At 35.3% G+C, this 19,042-nt stretch overlaps 1 protein-coding gene across 10 annotated transcripts in view; it reads left to right on the plus strand.

Moving 5' to 3' along the window:
• Positions 1 to 19,042, plus strand: part of LOC118198748 (protein unc-13 homolog 4B-like) — a 130,483-nt gene that overhangs the window by 42,465 nt on the left and 68,976 nt on the right. For 8 of the 10 annotated variants that reach the window (XM_035370508.2, XM_035370503.2, XM_035370506.2 and 5 more), the window contains exons 3-5: positions 5,689 to 5,786; positions 9,922 to 10,093; positions 16,321 to 16,442. In XM_035370508.2, coding sequence (XP_035226399.1) covers positions 5,689 to 5,786; positions 9,922 to 10,093; positions 16,321 to 16,442 — 392 coding nt within the window. The remainder of the gene's footprint in view (positions 1 to 5,688; positions 5,787 to 9,921; positions 10,094 to 16,320; positions 16,443 to 19,042) is intronic. The other 2 variants (XM_035370509.1, XM_085824236.1) reach the window with 2 other exon arrangements.

Here is a 19,042-nt window from a genome sequence, read left to right on the forward strand (position 1 = left end):
TTTAAATATCTTTTATGTTTCTGTGTCCTCGAGTGCTTTGAAATATCATTCTTCCAGCTGGGCGAAATAGAAAATTCACCATTAACATTTCTCACATTTTGCCATGTAATCTTTTTTTTTTTTTTTTTTTTTTTTTTTTTTTTTAAGAAAAGGAAATTCACTTCTTAGATCATCTTTGAATTTGCATCCTCTGTTCTTACTCATTATGTTAAAAATCCAAAGAAGTAATTTATTATACTAAATTTATAAATTATGTTATACATTTTTATGTATATGTATTGCTTAAAAACACAGTAAGTAGGTATATAACTACATGAACATATTTTATTGTTAGTTTAAAAATCAAATTCATTTGTTTGTTATAAAGTAACTATATTTTAAAAGTTATTTAAATTTTAATGCTATATTTCTTTCTAAATAATAACAGTACTAGCTTGTATTATTTTTTTCTCTGAATTTGCGTAATTTGTAAGCTTCAGTTTCAAGGCAGAGACGCTAGATCTTTTGACGCCACTATAAAATATAAATAATAAGGGTATTGTCCGCTAAATTCAAGAAAATTAATGCGTTTATAAAATAAATAAATAAATAAATTACGTACCTAAATTATCTGAATAGCTGTTTTGTTGAGATCACTTGTTTAACTAGCACTAGCATGCGGTATGATGTGTATAGTCTGAGAGATAATTACAAAATGTTTTCGTCATTGCCAATAAGTCCAAACAATGGTGGTCGAATTCTAACAACTGATCAACAATGCGAACGTGCAGTTCTCGATAATCAGTTGTCAACAATTGTTTGTTATTATTAAAATTTAAAATTACAAAATTAACAAAAATAATACCGTATTCTCTCGCCATTCTCTAGCTTGTCGTACATTCTTTCCAAAAATTGGGACTCTTTTAAAACGCCACGGGACGCGGGACAAATTGTTAAAAATCGGGACGGTCCCGCCAAAAGAGGGACGTCTGTTCACCTTAGTAGAGGTAAGCGAGAGAAGAAAGCATAGGATGCGATATTTGAATGCTAGATTAAAAGTAGTTGAGTTTTGATTCTACTTTATTTATATTGGTTAATTATGGTACTGATTTTAAAAATTTAGTATTATTATTGAGCAAAGGACTTTTATTTCCCTTTTTTCATTATACAAGAACATGTATAATGAGCGCCATATAAGAGGGATTAACTTTGAAATGATGTAATTAAGAGATATTTATTATAAGCATGTTACTATTTTTGAGATTGAAAGGAAGATGTAACTAAACGAAAAACGAGATTGAAGAAGATATTACAAATTAAAGTTAGAATTTTATCTTATTTATTTTTTATCTTACCTGCTTACGATCAACATAATATATTTTTCTTCTTATGAGGGCTGAAAAATATGCAGTATAACTAAGTTTTAAAAAAGCTTGAGAAAATTTTTTTGTATTCATTAATTAGTTTTTAAGTAAAATTCTCGCAGTGTAAAACTGCAAGCCTTATATTATACTGTAACTTTGCATACACTGTATAATTTCTATAAATATTTTAGAGTGATTCATGTAGATTTCACATTTCTGAATCTAAATGTGCCATTTATTTTTCCTTGCAATCCATCAAAGGGTAGAAGGTGTACGGGTGAATGCAGGGCCGGACACCCGGACTGCTTTCTGTGACAAATCGTGTATCGTCCGGTACCCGCAAGTATCTAGCTGAGTCACACCCTCCCGGCGTCCAATAAGAGCCGCATCGGGAGTTTATTGACAGTATCAAAGGGTAGCAGAAAACCTCCTGTCATTTTTGATAGGAATTTATTCTTCGACTATTTTTGACAAACCGTTTAATGAGGCCTAGTTGTAGATAAAGCTAAGTAAATAAATCGTCTGTTGGCTATTGAGGCTTCACGTGCAAAATTTTCCCATCAGGCGTACCATTTCTATTTAAAGATTTACTATTTCATTTGCAATGTAGTTAGTAGTTGTTCTATTTAGTTATTCCATTTGGTTGAAAAACGTTAACTTGGTAAAAAATTTGCAGAAAATGTTAGTAATGGCTCTGGCTTTGGATCTACTGATGGTCTATGGCAAACATGTCAAACTCAGTACCTCAAGCGGACCAAATAGTTATCATTTTACAATAGAGAGAGCCACAAGACAAAAAATGTCATTTTTCATATTTAATGATGTATTTAAAAAATAAATAAATGCATAAAATCTTACCAAATGCTGCAGTTCTTTAAAAAATAGAAGGAACATAAGGAAATCCTGGTAGTAGATGGATGCCATCTATATCTTTCCCAACACCTGACATCTGTTTATCTGCAATTAGCTTTGAAATGTCTGGAGACATGCTGCTTATTCTAATCATTTTCAGAAGTATGTTAACTTGGATTTAGTTGGAGATTTTTTCCTTGTCATGTGAGAAAAGCAGTTCATAATGATGCGCATTACTAACCATGGAAGTTACCGAGATGAAAATCTGCAGCTTCCTGGGTAACATGCAGGCAGCCATTAGCAAAATACGGAGATACCCACTTCATTGAATGTTTCCTTTAGAGTCAAACTGAATTCCTGTAAATTCCATCCATAAATGGGCGAGCACTTTCTCAATTCAGTTGAGAAAATACTTTTGTAAAGAAAGACCATCTGAAGAATTCTTTATAGCACTAGAGATTGTATATATACCCGGATATTGGGATGTAATTCCAAATTTATTAACATTACTTAGGTATATTCTTTCTGTTATTTTCTGAGGGTGACGATGATCGCAGAAAAATATGCCAAGGGCCGCCAGTTTGACACGCCCGGTTTACAACATAAAGATTCTAGTAATATCTTCGCAGTGTGAAGTAATGGTCAAATCTGTAATTAACCCCTTTCGTTTATATGGCAGAAGCCATAGGAACATAACGAAATTCATTTACTTGAGAAAGTAACAGCGCATAAACCGACAGCGCATAAAACACAATAGAATAAATGCATTCTTTAAAATTCACTCTAGTATTTGTTTACCATAGCGACACTCTGGCGCTATCTTCACTTAACAGTATTATATTTCTTTCATATTATAACTCATAATGCACAAAATTTATATCATTTAAAGAATAGAATTATCTAATCGTTGCCACATGTTCTATTCAAATACTATAATAAAGCTAGAACGATGTATAAAAGAAATTAAGCAAACAAAACAAAAAAGAAACAGTTTTTCACAGACGATTGAGTATTTCTCATTCAATTAATTCAGTTCTCACTTCGCGAGAAGGCAAAAATACATAAAAACTCAAAATATCTATATTAAAAATTACGAAGTAAATCTTAAACACTTATTTCCCCGAAAAAATTCCAGAAAGGATTAAGCATGATTTAATTCGCTATAATAAATGAAGGCGTTATCTTTGTTGCTGCGAAGCTACGTTTCTCTAGATTGGCAACAAATCCACTAGTCTGCTGTTTCAAATGTAAACAAATAATGGCCGCCATCAAGAAAAGGATTAGGCTTAGCTGCACTAAAACAACTTTAAAATTGTCGATAATTCTAAAAATATTGCATAGAGATTTGCTAAAGGCATAAAAACCTTAACCGGAAGATAAAAACAACATAATTCAATCATTTTTAAAGCAAAAGATGTACAATTTACAAACATATAAGAGTAAAGAAACTGAGATCACTGAGCCGGGTAACAGAGTGGATATATATATATATAAATATATTCATATACGTTTAGTGCAGCCGATTGTAACCAAAATACGAGTTGCACATCTACATGTTATAGCAGTCCTATATACAAAATTTCAACGTTCTGAGGCTACTCGTTTTTGAGTTACGCGAGATACGTACGTACGTACATACCTTCGTACAGACGCCACGAAAAATTCTCTTCAGAATTCATTTTAAAGCAGTTTTATAATTTTTTGGAGGAAAAGAGTCTTTTATTCTGTCCTTACGCACAGATATCACGCAAAAACATCGTTAAATTGCATTCGATAGCGGTTAAAATGGGATATTTTCGTTGAAATATGCTGCTTGAAACTTTTCGCGGTTACAATACATCTTTTTACTTCGTACAAGGAAGTAAAAATACACTGTGATTAAATATATTATACTTAATTACAGCCAAAGATTAAATATAGTATACTTAATTACAGGAAACTTAAAAATAGATTCAGAGAATACTTAGCTGTTCAGGGCGAGCAAATGTTCTAAATATAAATAAATGCGAAACGCTAGGTAGAAATATTTATAAAGGACTACTCAGAGGATCAAAACGAATTCATAATTCAAAAATAATTTCATGGCCCTTGTTCATAGCCCCTAATAGCACCATTAGAAATTGATGTTTAAATTGATCAAATGTGAATTGAAATGCAGAAAATGATGCATAATCATTTCATTGTTTTCGGTCGAATAATCGAGAAAGTTAATAAGAAATTTTATAATAAATTAGTTTTCTATCACTCATGCTTTTGAAGGTCAGACAAAGCGATTAAATGGTTATGCACGAACTGCCACGTGACACCACAATACAAGGTATTGACAGGTAGACCTTAAAAAGTGCAATGTTGCCGTCAAAAAAGAGTAAAAATTCCTCCTTCACTAAAATCTAATCGTGCAACTCAAAGTATAGGCTTACCATTGCCTTAAACGTCACCGTTTCGAACGCAATAACTATTAGTCTAAGTGCTTTAAATAGGAAAACTCTTATCATACGAGTGTTTGCTTAAGGAAAAAACGATGGAGGAAGAAAAGTGCGCAAACTGTTTTGAAAATCACCCCGTAACATGTAAGGGATGTTGGAAGTACACTGGAGAATACGAAACGGAGATTTGCATATTAAAAAAAAATGGTATATAAGGAATTAAAAAAAAGACGGGAAAAAATTGGTAGAACAGGGGGAAGTCTTCGGATACACGTAAACTCACACATACACAGTGCCAAAGAGAAGTTATTGCTATATTACCGAAAGAAACGTGATATGAATTATATTTATTTTACCCATTAATCGCTTTTTACGACAAATCATATTGAGAAAAATAAAAATAAAATATTTGTCAAAAGCCGATCTTGTCAATATCTTGTATGTGATCCTCTCAGTAATCGTCACATTGAAGCTGATATAAATAGCTGTGTATTCATTGATTAGAAAATTGGAATGGTAGGAGAAACAAATGACAGTAGATGTACACGTTGAGCATTTGAAGTTCTTTCTGAAGACGAACTGCTGCCTGCATGGGATTGTAATGGTTTTGTCCGGGGTTCTTATAGTACAAGATTTACTCTTCCCGACCAGTATTATTCGCGAGTATGACATCAATGACTCATAGACCCTGAATAATATCAAAGAGCTGTAAGGAACACCTAAAACAGTTCTAGATACCTATGACACCTAAAAAAAGATTCTGTTTTAATACTGCATAATTCTTTGCACTTTTGCTACTCAAGTGTTGATGAAGGATACCCAGAATAACATATTCTAGTCATAACAACGATGTTGATAATTAACAGAAAAAAAGGCGATCTACATGATACATAATAGCTATACTATTTTTTATTTTTTGTTTTTGAAGAAAATTTTTAATATTCTCTTCTTTGATTTGCAAAATGTTATCTAAAAGTATCGCACATATTCAGCATCACATATTTCTTTGATTTAGGATTTGAATGAAAGCATCAACCTAAAGCTCTTTTTTCTTTTACAAATTCTAGAAAAACAGCTTTGATGGAAGGCTGTCAGAAAATACTAGACAAAACCTTGCGGAGTTTTGTACGAAAAATAATGTATCGGCATTCTCCGAAGCACTAGCGTAAGTATAATCCTTCAGTTGGAGTAAGTTTATAATGTATGAGAAAATGATGAAAAAGGATTTCAGCACCATTTTTAGTTTATATTGAATTTTTTTGGGCCAGGAATTGCCTTCGTTATTAATATAGCAAGGTGATTAATAAGTTTTTAATGCAAACACTATGGCAGTTCAGTTTATTCACAAAACGGATTGAATAGTTAAAGCGCTGAAACTTAAATTTATTTATTGATTATTTTTTCCCAGTGGCAGGGTGTAACCGTTTATGGGCATTGGCCACTACTAGGCCGGAAGCGGTGATGCCTTTATTATGGAGGCACACAACAGGTATTCCACCATTGTCTCCTATGAAGGAACGAACAAATTACACCCATGCCTTCTCCAGGATTCGAACCCGAACCTTTCTCTACGGCAGTCAGGCTTAAAGAACACTTTCTGGTCTGGGCGTCAACTTAAAAAATTTATATTGGTAAACACATGCACGTTCTATCACACGAGGATTTCCCTATAATGCTGTCTATTTTGGTATGTTAAATCTAAAGAGACAGAATATATCTGCATTTGGAATAATAATAAGTGTAATTTTTCAAATTTACAAAGTTTCATTATGCGTATATAGAATACTGTGGATAGATGTTGGAATAAAATCACTGTTCATATTATTGTAATTATCTTCACGAAAAGGTTTCTTGTTGTGGCCTGTGTTCCGTGCATATATTATCAACGCCGCCAAAACACCCCTCCTGTAGCAGTAAATTTACAACTCATTCCACATGTTGTGGTCATAAATAGGGTACAGGGATAAATAAGGATAAAAGACTCATTGGAATTTACAAGAAAAATTATTTAATAAGTAAGAAACTTCATTTGAGCTATGGATTACAAAAGGATCAAATAAGAGGCACAAAACTTTAATAACTTCTAAAAGAGTTAAAACCATCTAAAACTTGAAAACAGAAAAGGAACACATCAAATGAAACATAAAATCAGTGACGCAACAACCTTGAGTTTAGCATAGATTTAGCCAAGATCTCAATCGATTTTGATGGCAGATAGGTACAGGCCCCTCTTTGTTGACGGCTGTTTACTGCAGAGGCGATACAACCAAGAGAATTCTACCGAGATACCAGTTAAGATTACATCCTAGTAAGTTAACCTACGTCGCTTGCTATACAATTTCTTATCTAGTCTGACCACCAGCGGCCGAGCGGTAAAGATGCTGAACACTGGTAGTTCGGTCCGAGGTTCCAATCCCGCGAATGGAATGGTTTCATGGGCTTTTTCGTTGTTTTGCCCATGTGTAACGTGTATGAGCCAGTTTCCTTTAGAAAGTCCTCTACGAAGGCATCCCTCCCTTTAGGCAGATAGTCCTCGCGTGCTTTGACGTAATTAAAAAATCTGATGTGTACACGACATGACTTCCTTGTACGAAATATTAAATTATACGCATTTTTTCTTTCATTTCATTTAAACTTATTGGATTGAATTAAATTTACTTCGCCGACAGCGCATAAACCACAATAGAATAAATGCATTCTTTAAAACTCACTCTAGTATTTGTTTTTGCGACACTCTGACGTTAGATTCACTTAACAGTATTAATAATTATATGACAGTTAACTTATATTATAATTATATAACGGAAACTAAGTAAGTGTTATATAATCCAATAATTATATAACAGTTAACTTATATTTCGTTCATGTTATAACTCATAATGCACAAATTTTATATCATTTAAAGAATAGAATTATATAATCGTTGCCACATGTTCTATTCAAATACTGTAATAAAGCTAAAATGATGTATAAAAGAAATTAAGCAAACAAAAAAGAAACAGTTTTTCACAGGCGATTCAGTATTTCTCATTCAATTAATTCAGTTCTCACTTCGCGAGAAGGCAAAAATGTATAAAAACTCAAAATATCTATATTAAAAATTACGAAGTAAATCTTAAACACTTATTTCCTCGAAAAAATTCCAGAAAGAATTAAGCATGATTTAATTGGCAATAATAAATGAATGCGTTATCTTTATTGTTGCGAAGCTAAGTTTCTCTAGATTGGCAACAAATCCACCAGTCTCTGTTTCAAATGGAAACATAAATGGCCGCCATATAAAAAAGGCTTAGCGACACTTAGACAACTTTAAAATTGTTGATAATTCTCAAAATATTGCATACAGATTTACTAAAGGCATAAAAACCTTAACCGGAAGATAAAAACAACATAATACAATCATTTTTAATGCAAAAAATGTACAATTTACAAACATAAAAGAGTAAAGATCACTGAGCCGGGTAACAGAGTAGATATATATATAAATATATTTATATACGTTTGGTGCGGCCGATTGCAGCCAAAATACGAGTTGCACATCTACATGTTATAGCAGTCCTATATACAAAATTTCAACGTTCTGAGGCTACTCGTTTTTGAGTTATGCGAGATACGTACGTATACGTACTTACGCACGTACGTACATACGTTCGTACAGACGCCACGAAAATTTCTCTTCAGAATTAATTTTAAAGCAGTTTTATAATTTTTTTGAAGGAAAAGAGTATCACGCAGAAACATCGTTAAATTGCATTCGATAGCGGTCAAAATGGATATTTTCGTTGAAATATGCTGCCTGAAACCTTTCGCGATTACAATACTTCCTTTTTACTTCGTACAAGGAAGTAATAATCCAATCCAATCCAATATGATCTAGTCTGAGCGAGACACTTGACTAAATAAGTCTTAAAAGAAAGAAATTAAAGCATCTCTTATTAAAACATCAGTCATACAAAATCACACTCCAACAATTATATATAGAGACAAGTCTCGAAAGGCCCACCAGCGGCCGAGCGGTAAAGTCGCTGAACACTGGTAGTTCGGTCCGAGGTTCGAACTCCGCGGACAGGCTGGCTGCATGGGATTTTTCGTGGTTTTCCCCATGTGTAACGTGTATACGAGCCAGTTTTCCTTAGAAATTCCTCCACGAAGGCATCCCTCCCCTTAGGCAGATAGCCCTAGTGTGCTTTGCCATAATTAAATACACACACACACACACACACATGCCTCGAAATATTGCTCCTGTTAAACTAAAATGCAATAAATTTAAACTTTCGAACAGATGAAATTGCATCCTAGGCTCTTTTTCTGTAATAATACTCCTCGGCATAGCAGCAATTTTTTCAAGGAATTCTTATCATGCTACTAAAGTAAGAGCCTTCAGTTAATCCTTTTTCCCGTTACTTGTGTTTCTCATCTTTTCCTTCAGGACTTTCCCAGATTTCGTCGTGACGTAGATAATGTGAATTTGGGATTTTGCTCTGAATTTGAACTCCATTATGGTTACGTATTGGCCAAGTAGTAAAAAAAAATGTCCCATAGTTTCAGAAAATCTTGCCACAAGAGCTAGTCTCCCATGGAAAATTTTTTAGTACCGCTGTGTTCTTTGGCATGGATAGTTCCGTTATATGATAATAAGCCCCAAATGAAAAATAAAATAAAATACAGCTTTCACGTAGTATCAGGGAACGTTTTGACTCACGCAGTTTTGGGTATTTGATTGGCTTGTGATTGGGCATCGGGTTTTTTCTATACAGAATTAAAGTGATCCTTTAATTGCCGTCCAGGATAAATGATTTGTAGTCCATGCAAAATATTTCTTTATTGAAATAGAGTGGAAATAAAATAAGTTTTCTCTCGCTTTTAAATGGAAAATAACCCGTATTAAGTATTATATTACTAGCCTTTCATAGAGTACAAGTCGATATATGCATTGCCAGATTAAGGAATAGGCTGTACATTTACTTATGAGAAGTCAAGTGTTGAGACGTTAACTTAAATAAATAAATATATTCTTGAAGTTAATTAAATAAATATATTCTTGGAGTTAATTTTAAACCAAAGACAGCAATAACGCTTTGTGCGAGGGGCGTGGAATTTCCAGATAAAATGCAAATTCATATAATAAGTGTTCTGTGTACCTTAATCACGTAATTTAATTATTATTGTTATAAAGTTTTACTTTTGTTTTTGATCTGGATTTATTGAATAAGTTTCATAAATTAGAAAACATATTCAGCTGTGTTTATGAGTTATAGTATTTATAAAATTAAAAATGCGTTGTAATTACGTTTTTTCAGTGACCTTTTGACTCTTATGGAATGGCATAATGAAAAGAAGTCTCCTCAAGTACACGAGACGGCTATATATAACGCTCTTTTGCATCTGGAGAAGGCTGTGAACCAGTCATCTGCATGGGAATTATATGGGAATGATTACGATGGCCCTCTAATAAATATCACAACGTTTGAAGTAGGTGTATAGTTTTAAAACTTGAATTACTCCTTAATTTTTTTAATACAGGAGGTATTTTAAGTACTATTGTAAATCCTCTTCTTTTGGGCCTTATTAAGTGAATAAAAGTATAATTAAAAATAATATTTTTCTCGAGAAGTTGGCTTCGAAAGTTCTTCTATAAATATAAATTTTTCATTTTTTCATTTTTTGAGAAATTATGTAATTTCTTTGAGAAATGAGGAATCTAAAAAAATATTCTACTAAGAGAGAAGAAATTTAGAACAATACCCTATTTGTTAAGTTTTCGAAAATTAATTTCAATATTCAATTTCATAAATATACTTGATAGTCACAAAATACGTTCCAATATAATATACTCAGAGAATAAGAACGCCAAGTGAAACTGTAATATGGAGCAGGTTTGAACTCAGCGCCCATCAGAGAGCTTTACGCTATAGCTTAACTATCATAAATAGAATATACTGAAAGTCGTTGCCATGCAACGAGTCCTTGTTCTGTTTGTGAACTTAGTATAGCATTTTGCCTAAATTTTCTAATCTTTAACCTTTGGGAAAAGATGTTACACTGGTGTGCAAAACTTAAGCAACAATGTAAATTTTAATCAGATAACCATGAAATTGTAGAAAAGGGGTTCTTGCGTTCAGTACAATGAACACACAATTCAGTAGAAAGGTCATGCGTATGCAAATGTCAAGAAAAAAAGGTCACAGGCTACGTGAGCGTACGCAAAACGCGTACGGTCGGCGCGCTCAACTCGAGATTACCATAAAAAGAAGGATGGAGATGCAATTAAAGACATTCGCTGCAAGTACAAGGAGTTCTTTCGTGAAATATTTTGGCTAGAAGAAATGATCTGACACACGTGGAAGAATGATCGAAAATCTGGAGTAGAGGCGAAGTGTGACCAGTATAGCTGAAGAGTTCGGAATCAACAAAGTGGCGTTTCGCGTGTTTAGAAAGCCTTCCATACCATAGGTACAGCTGTTAGAAAAGTTGGTGGTGGCCGTCTCAGGAAAACGACTGCAGCAAATAACCGATATATAGTCCTGCAGACGAAAAGAGTCCGAAACCAGTCAGCAAGCGCTACAGCTCAACAAGTGTGAACAGCAACGGGCGACAATTGTCGTGGTTTACTGTGTCCAAACACCTTCACAAAGGTGGCTTATGCGCCTGCCGTTCTGCATCCTGCTGCATCTCTTTGAAAGTTGGCCATCGGCCGTTTACAGTGGCGCAAGGAGCGCAAAAACTGGACGTCTCATCAATGGAGTCGTATCCTCCTTACGGATGAGAATTGTTTTAGTGCCACAAGCGATTCTCAACACAAATTGATTTGGAGAGATGTCGAGACACGGTTTAATCTCAGTAACATTACGGAAAGAGACCGTTACGGTGTCCTGAAGATCTCGTCTGGAGAGGCATTATGCTGAACGGGCGGACGGAGCTCCACGTTTTCGACAGAAGTTTTGTAACCGGAGAACGCTATCGTCAGGAGGTGATCCTTTCCTATGTGCGTCTGTTTCGAGGTGCCATTGGAGCAGACTTCGTTTTTATCGTTGATAATGCACGGCCACACCAGACTCTTGCTGTTCAGAAGCTACTGAAAAATGAAGATATCACTCGAATGGATTGGCCAGCGTGCTCCCTTGATTTAAATCCCATAGAAATTGTGTGGGATGCTTTGGGAAGACGCCTGTGACACGATTACATCCTCCGGGGAACACCCAACAACTGAAACAGATGCTGATTGAGGAATGGGCACTCTTACCTCAAGATCTGTTGGAAAATCTGGGGCTGAGTATGGAGAGACCGTTCGAAGCAACCACTGCAGTAAGGGGAGGGCATATCCCATACTAAGGAATACCTGCTTGTTGTTCTTCCTCTTGTACAGACAATCATGTGTAACGATACTATGAGTTCAATAAAGCCTGTTTTTTGTTTGATTCCATACTGTATGCATTGTATTTATTTTTAGAGCAATTATGCTTTCGTCATCGTTTAAATACAAAATGATGTCTCTTAATTCCGAATTTCATGTTTCTCAGATGATTTCTCGTGGAGTTATGCCAAAAAGAACACCTGTTGCTTAAGTTTTGCACACCAGTGTATAAAAACCAACTAATCACAGCGAAGCAAACTGAAGACCTCGTAGGCAAATTCATGCAAGCAACAGGTTTGCTCTCCGTGACTGGCCACGGAGATGCCTTCATAAAGATGCCTGCACCCATTTGCAGATCGAGCGCTGTTTTGAAAAGACAGAAACCTTCCTAATTGACGTAATATGCACTCATCATTATGACGTTAAATTTTTAACTTGACAAAAGCAACTTTCATGAAGATGTGGACACCTTTATGTCGGGGTTAATGTAAACGATTGTTGGAGTAGTAATAATGAGATGAGACACCATCGCTTTTGCTTTAGCGATTTCGCGATCTGAGTCAATTTGAATTAATTTAAAACTGATTGATTTACCTTTATAGTTTTGTTTTATTTGTAAGTTATATGAATTCGTTTTTTTTTTTTTTTTTTTTTTTTTTTTAAATTACAAAAATTATGTTCTGTCATTCAAACTTTGACCCGTTCCAGTCGTATCCTGATTACGTTCCCCATCCCTTTACCATTTTCATCCCCATCGATAAAAGATCTGGACGGACTAAAAATTCCTAAAATTAATTTTAAATTGATGTAAAGTTTGTGTGTTTATAATTTTTCTTTTTATCTGTAACTTAAAAGAATAATTAAAAAAATTAATAAATCAAGTTCAAAAGCAAAAATCTTGGACTCGAGGCGGGACTATACCCTTCTTGCCTTTCCCTCCATTTCCACTCCCCCCCTCTCCTTTCTTTCCCATACTAATCTCCATCCTCCTCTTTCTTTCCAGTCATCATTAAAGGGGTTAAGGAGCAGTTTTCTATAGTGTTTTAAGCCTCACCAGAACACGAGATCCTTCTAGTCTTACAATCGATTGCAATTTATTGAACTTATTATCAAACTGATAGCTGTTTTCTGCATTCTCAGTTGTCGTTTGTGTTAAAATAAGTTACAAAATTTTTCCAGCTTTTTACTAATCAGCTCTTATTCAGTGTTTCAAGATAAAAAGAAATTCCATGTACGCTAACAACTTTGAGATATTCATTGTTTCCCTGGAAAAAAAAAAAAAAAAAAAAAAATGCTTGACGCTGATCATATTTTGGGAACTTCTTTTTTGGATTTATTGAAGCTGGCATCGCAAAAATCATACTCGAACTAGAATTTATAACTGTTGAATAGAAATTAAAGCAGAACTTTTATTTCTAATTTTTTTATTATAAATCTAATTCCAGTATCATAATCTAAGCAATGTATTTTTGTACTGTTGAAATATCATCAGCTTCTTCTCTATCTTATTACAAATATATTAACATAAACATATGAAAAACACGCGTATAACTATTGAAAAACGCACACGTGTCTTGCCCTAACTGAGATGTTCATTTTAAACTTAAAAGTGTTTTATTCAAAAATAAAGGAATATTCAAACGGCCATGACTGCTGTTACATCTTTCTGTGCCAACTGCATCATCATATTCTATGTCATCACATTAAATTACTAGTGCATTTATATAAATTACTAAATTTTGCTCTGACGATTATACTTCTAAACATCGTTGTTGCCAAATGTATAATACGACTTTACAACTTTCTTTAAAAGAATTAATGTTTCGTGAATAATCTTTTTGAAAAATCTGTTCGTTTCTCAAAATAATGGTAGCTCATTTTATCGTGGATACTAGACTTTTGAGCTCATTTTTTTTTGTAATAGTAACATAATAATCGTAATAAGCGTAAGATATGAGAAACCTGAGAACTGTATACCTGAGAAATTCCTGATCCACCATGGAGATAGAACCATCGCCAACCGTTGTCCTGTCGCCACAATCACACTAGACTGATACAGCATACGTGGATAGAAACAGAATACCGTTTTGAATACGTGGATAGAAACAGAATACCATTTTGAAATTTCCTGTTATGCATTAAAATTAATTTATTACATCGGGGAAATAATTTGAACTTTCATGTTTATTTTGAAATGTAATTTATTAAACATTTTACAACTAAACTTCCTAAAATCAGCTTCATCATTTTCGATGATCCCGAATATGATAGATGAGAAAAATTGTCTGCATAGGAACTGCTGGACCAGTACTTTCCAAACGGAAAAGTGATCAATATATCAAGACATTAAACTTCATTTATCAGCTTGTTTCCGTTTGCAGTTTCTTATGGTGCTAGTATTTTTCGAGATTAAACAAAAGTGTATCCAATCTGTACATTCTAAATGGTGCCCCATGCGTATCCGAGTGTTTAAGACCACTGACCACTAGTAGTTCGACCTAGTTTGGTTAAATCCCAGGCGAGCGGGCTAGCTGCATGATTAGTTGCGTTTCGTGATTTTCCCCATGTGTTGAGTCAGTTTCTATCAGAAAGTGCTCCATGAAGATATGCCTCCTCTTAGGGAGGTAGCCCTCGTGCCTTCACCATATTCAAATAACCTAACCTAATAAATGAAATTAAAAGACCACTCGTAACAGTTTATAGCAAAACTAGTTTCAGTGATGTTTTGTTGTTGCTACTTATGCTCACTTGTCTGACGTAGTCAGCACAAGCCCGTGAAATTTCCCGTAGCAAGAAGCGCTAGACTACGCCTGTCATTGGCAACAGCCTTGAGCACCTAAGAGATGACAGTGCAATTTAGCTCAGTTTCGCCCCCAATTTTGATGGAGAATACCCCAGAGGGATGGATCCGAGTAAGGGTCTCCTACCCCTCTCCCCTTCCACCAAACCACACGAGAAGACTTTCGGCTCGCCGTATATTTACAGTGCTGCTATGACGAACCGACACTATAAATTTACAAGCATCCATGCCTTCTCCGGGATTCGAACCCGGGCCCTTCGGCACGGCAGTCAGCTACGCTAACCACTATACCGGTTGGGCGGCTTCAGCGATGTTTAATGTACTTTACTTGAAGACATTTTTTTCTCTTCGGCAGGATTGGATTTTTAGCATGTTGCACTTTCTTATGTACTCTGTTAAGTTGTTATAGACTATTATTATAAATAGACTGAAAGACGAAATAGCCTTCGCTCGTTTCTAGTATCTATAAACTGTAGGCAATTCATTTTTTACTGTGATTTGCAATTTTTACCTCTTCTTGAATGTAGCTTTTTGCCTCTTTTTTACTATTTCCACATCTTGAAGATAGCGAAGTCTAAGGTAAACCCTCTTCGGACCAGGGCCAAATTAAAACCTTTAAAAGCACTATGCATTTAAAAGTTTTGGTGCCCCCATATATGTGTACGCCCGTTTTTTTTTCTTCATTCCTTCATTATCTTATCTAAGTTTTGGTTTAGCAGCACTATGCACACCTTTGTAAAGCCGGCAGTGGGAAATATTTTGGTGCTCCTTTTCGAAACACTTACGGACCTTTTCGTGGTGCTCCCTTTCCTTGATGTCTTAAGCACGGGCTGATATTGCTTAATTGTTAATACAGCCCTGCTTCGAATGCGTCCTTACAAATGCTTTGACACAATCATCTGCTCACCGCGATTTGGCTTTTGTCAAACTCTGTGGTATTTCCATTTGAAGAAGGGAATACCGCCAATTAACAAAGCTCAGAATTGTATTTTAAGCATAATATTTTACGAACTTAACATGAATAGTTGTTTGCCTACTCTACTAATCAAGACCATAATCTTTTCATACGCATGTGAAGGTACTGAAGTTAGATTAAAAAAAAAAAAAAAGATATTTACTGTAACATGCTTTGACGAATTCGACCTATACACTGGCCTATTTTTATAAATAAGGTTTCGCCTTTTTTATGCTTTTGCTTTAAACTGTTCTGTTTTATATACAGTGTTCATAGAAAGGACGCCACGCTGGTCTTCAGCATTGTTTACCCAAGGATTTTACGTGGGTAGTGTGTAGAGGGAGTTGGACTTCAGTCTAAAGATTTGCTTCGATTGATGAATCAGAACCAGGGCTTTTTAAGTTGCCCAGATGAGCGAATTATGACTGCTTCACCGAAATTATTATCTACAGTTAGTATGCACTAAAACGTTAAAGCTAAAATATTGCTCCATCATAAATGGTTTGAGTCTTCAATGAAGATATATTACCTTTAATAATTGTTTATTTTCGAATTTATTTTTATTAATTTATTTAATGTTTTCTTTCTAGATGAATTTGATGGAGCAGACTGTTTCCATGTACATAATGAATATGCTGAATGAAAATGCTCTTCCAGTGCTATTCTTTCCGTTGACTGATTTATGTAACCCAGATGTCATCGTAAAATGGAGGTACGCATTTATGTTAAATTAAAAGGAAATGTTTGCTTTTGCTTTTATTAATACTGAATTTGCTTCTTTTTAAAAAGAAAATGTGGTTGGGATATTTGTTATTATAATAGTAATCAAAGCAATAGTCCCCCTCCCCAATGGCGAGTTGTAGCTGTTTCTAGGCGTTGGCCACTATAAGGCTAGATGCGGTGGTCTCTGTATTATGGAGGCACCTAATAGGTGAGCCACCGTTGAAGGGACGGTCAAATTACATCCATGCCTTCTCTGGGATTCGAATACGGGCCCTTCTAACACACTATGCAGTCAGAGTTGCCAACCACTTTCCCGTCCGCGCGGCATCAAAGCATTAGTTATAGCATGGAAATGAACAAAATTTGTAATAATCCGAATCTTCTCAAATAATTTCCCCCGTCTCGTTAGGATTATTACTAAGATAGCAACTTTGTTGAAATGTTTCCAAGATCAGCCACTGTATTTCGTGGTTTATCTTTACGCTGACACACAAATAGCGCTTCCACTTGATCACTTTATTTATGCTAACATACCAGTAGCTTGATCACTTTACTTATGCTTTTATGCTAAGACACAAATAGCCACTTTCCCTTGATCACTTTAGTGTTATGGAATCTAGTAAGCCTGGAATCAGAAACTATTCTGTGAAAACTCCCTCTCCTTCAATACCACTGTAATACCACGCATGTAAACAGAACTGAAAGGGAACATCAAAAATATTTTCTGTTTCCGGTTTTATTATGGTATATATGCTGCAACTAAACCAAAATCGAGAGAGAAGGAATGAGGAAATAAATGTATGTGGAGACACCAAAATCTTTTATGTGCTTAGGGCCTCTAAAAGTCTTGATCCGGGCCAGCATGTAAATCGTGTGTATATGGGCAATTACCAAGTTAGCAGATAAATATTCATGTATCATATATGAGTAATTCATTCCTGTCTTAATCACGTAATATATAATTATTTGTTCAGGCAATATTACGTGCATTATTTTGTGCATTTACATTTTACCGTGCATTTACATTGTAAGGATCTTAAGTTTTACTAACGTTTATTTTATTTTAAATCTTTACTATCACTTCTTATTTTCTACTTCCGGCCAGAATTATAAGCGTGAAGGATTTTATGCAAAGTTGTCTGGCGAACGCCAAGTATTGAAGTGTGGCCTTTTTGCCAAGCAGGAGAGAGGAAGCAGTGAGTTCGAAGCAGGCCGCTTACCTTAGAAGTTACGCAGTTGCTATTTGCCTTCCAGGCCAGAGGTTTTAATCCTCTTGATAAATTAAACGTATTGTAGTGTTCACAGTCTCTGTGCTACATACGCTTCCTGTTATTATAAGGCCAATCTTATTCTAAAGTTAAGTTAGAGTTTAGTTTTATTTTTATACCTTTTACGTTAGACCCCGAGTGGAGGGTCATTGTATTCCGAAGTACGGAAGTCATTGTATATAAAGAAAAATAAAGGGTCTTGTATACCCTTCGTCTGTATCCTGTCTACTTACTACAATTAGTGAACATAGCTTTAGTAAGCTCTCTGTTCCTAGTCAGGTCATTGTATGTTTCCGAAGAAGGTTAGAAGAAACATTGAACCTGATAGTGGCGCCCGACGAAGAATAACCATGGCCGAATTTCAAGAAGAACCTGTGCTGCCTGCAGAAACGGCTCAGAATCCAGAAATGCCAGCTGCCGCTCTGGAAGGATTTGGGTACATCGTCCACACCATGCGCGCTTCGATGAAACCAGAAGCAACGTTTAATGGAAACTCACAGGTAACCAGTTTTTTGGAAAAATTGGATGACCACTTCATGCTCTACCCCGTGCACGAGTTTCAAAAAGTTACCTTAGCTACCAGCGCTTTGAGGGGCCAAGCGCTTAACTGGTTCAAATGTATCGGCAGAAGTCTCTTGGGTCAAGCAGGAAGTCCCACCTATACTTACGAAAATTTCAAGACTGCCCTACTAAAAGCCTTCCCTGTTGTAAGGGATCGTGCGAAATTAGAAACAGAACTTTTCAGTATATATCAACAAAGAATGGAAAACCTCTCGAGCTTTATTTTAAGAAAAATTCACGTTTTCAAGCTCTTGTATGGAAACCGTCCGGACCCTGAAATAATTCAAGTGATTTTGCCGATGTTACTACCCCAAGTGCAAGACTTTATTGAATTACGAAATCCGACTACACTGGAAAAGTTATTTGAGCTAGCAATGCAGTTTGAAAGTAGAAGAACGGCGGACGTCGAAAGAAGACGCCAGTATCAACAGCGAAACCAATTTGGTACGCCAAGACTACAGCAAACTCAAGCACATGGCTACGGAGAAAAAGCGAATCAGTGGGCAAGGAAACCCGAGCATTCAAAAACAGCCGGCGAACGTCGACAGTTCAATAGCAACCCAGGAAAAAAGTCTCAAGGTCAGTGGAGAAAGAAGGAAAGCACCGAAAGGAAAAATAATTTAAACTAAAACGGATTTCTGCTGACGAGAGGGTGCGGAAATCTGAAGGCCACGAAAACCCCTCTTCCTACAAGTTAAATACAGTAATGGTGAAAAATTTAACTCTTCCGAAGATTGAAGTCTTGGTAAATAATATCCCG

This window comes from Stegodyphus dumicola, chromosome 9 (genome assembly GCF_044657685.1).
Source record: "Stegodyphus dumicola isolate Sdum_Otavi_A_Nest chromosome 9, ASM4465768v1".
Lineage (NCBI taxonomy): Eukaryota > Metazoa > Arthropoda > Arachnida > Araneae > Eresidae > Stegodyphus > Stegodyphus dumicola.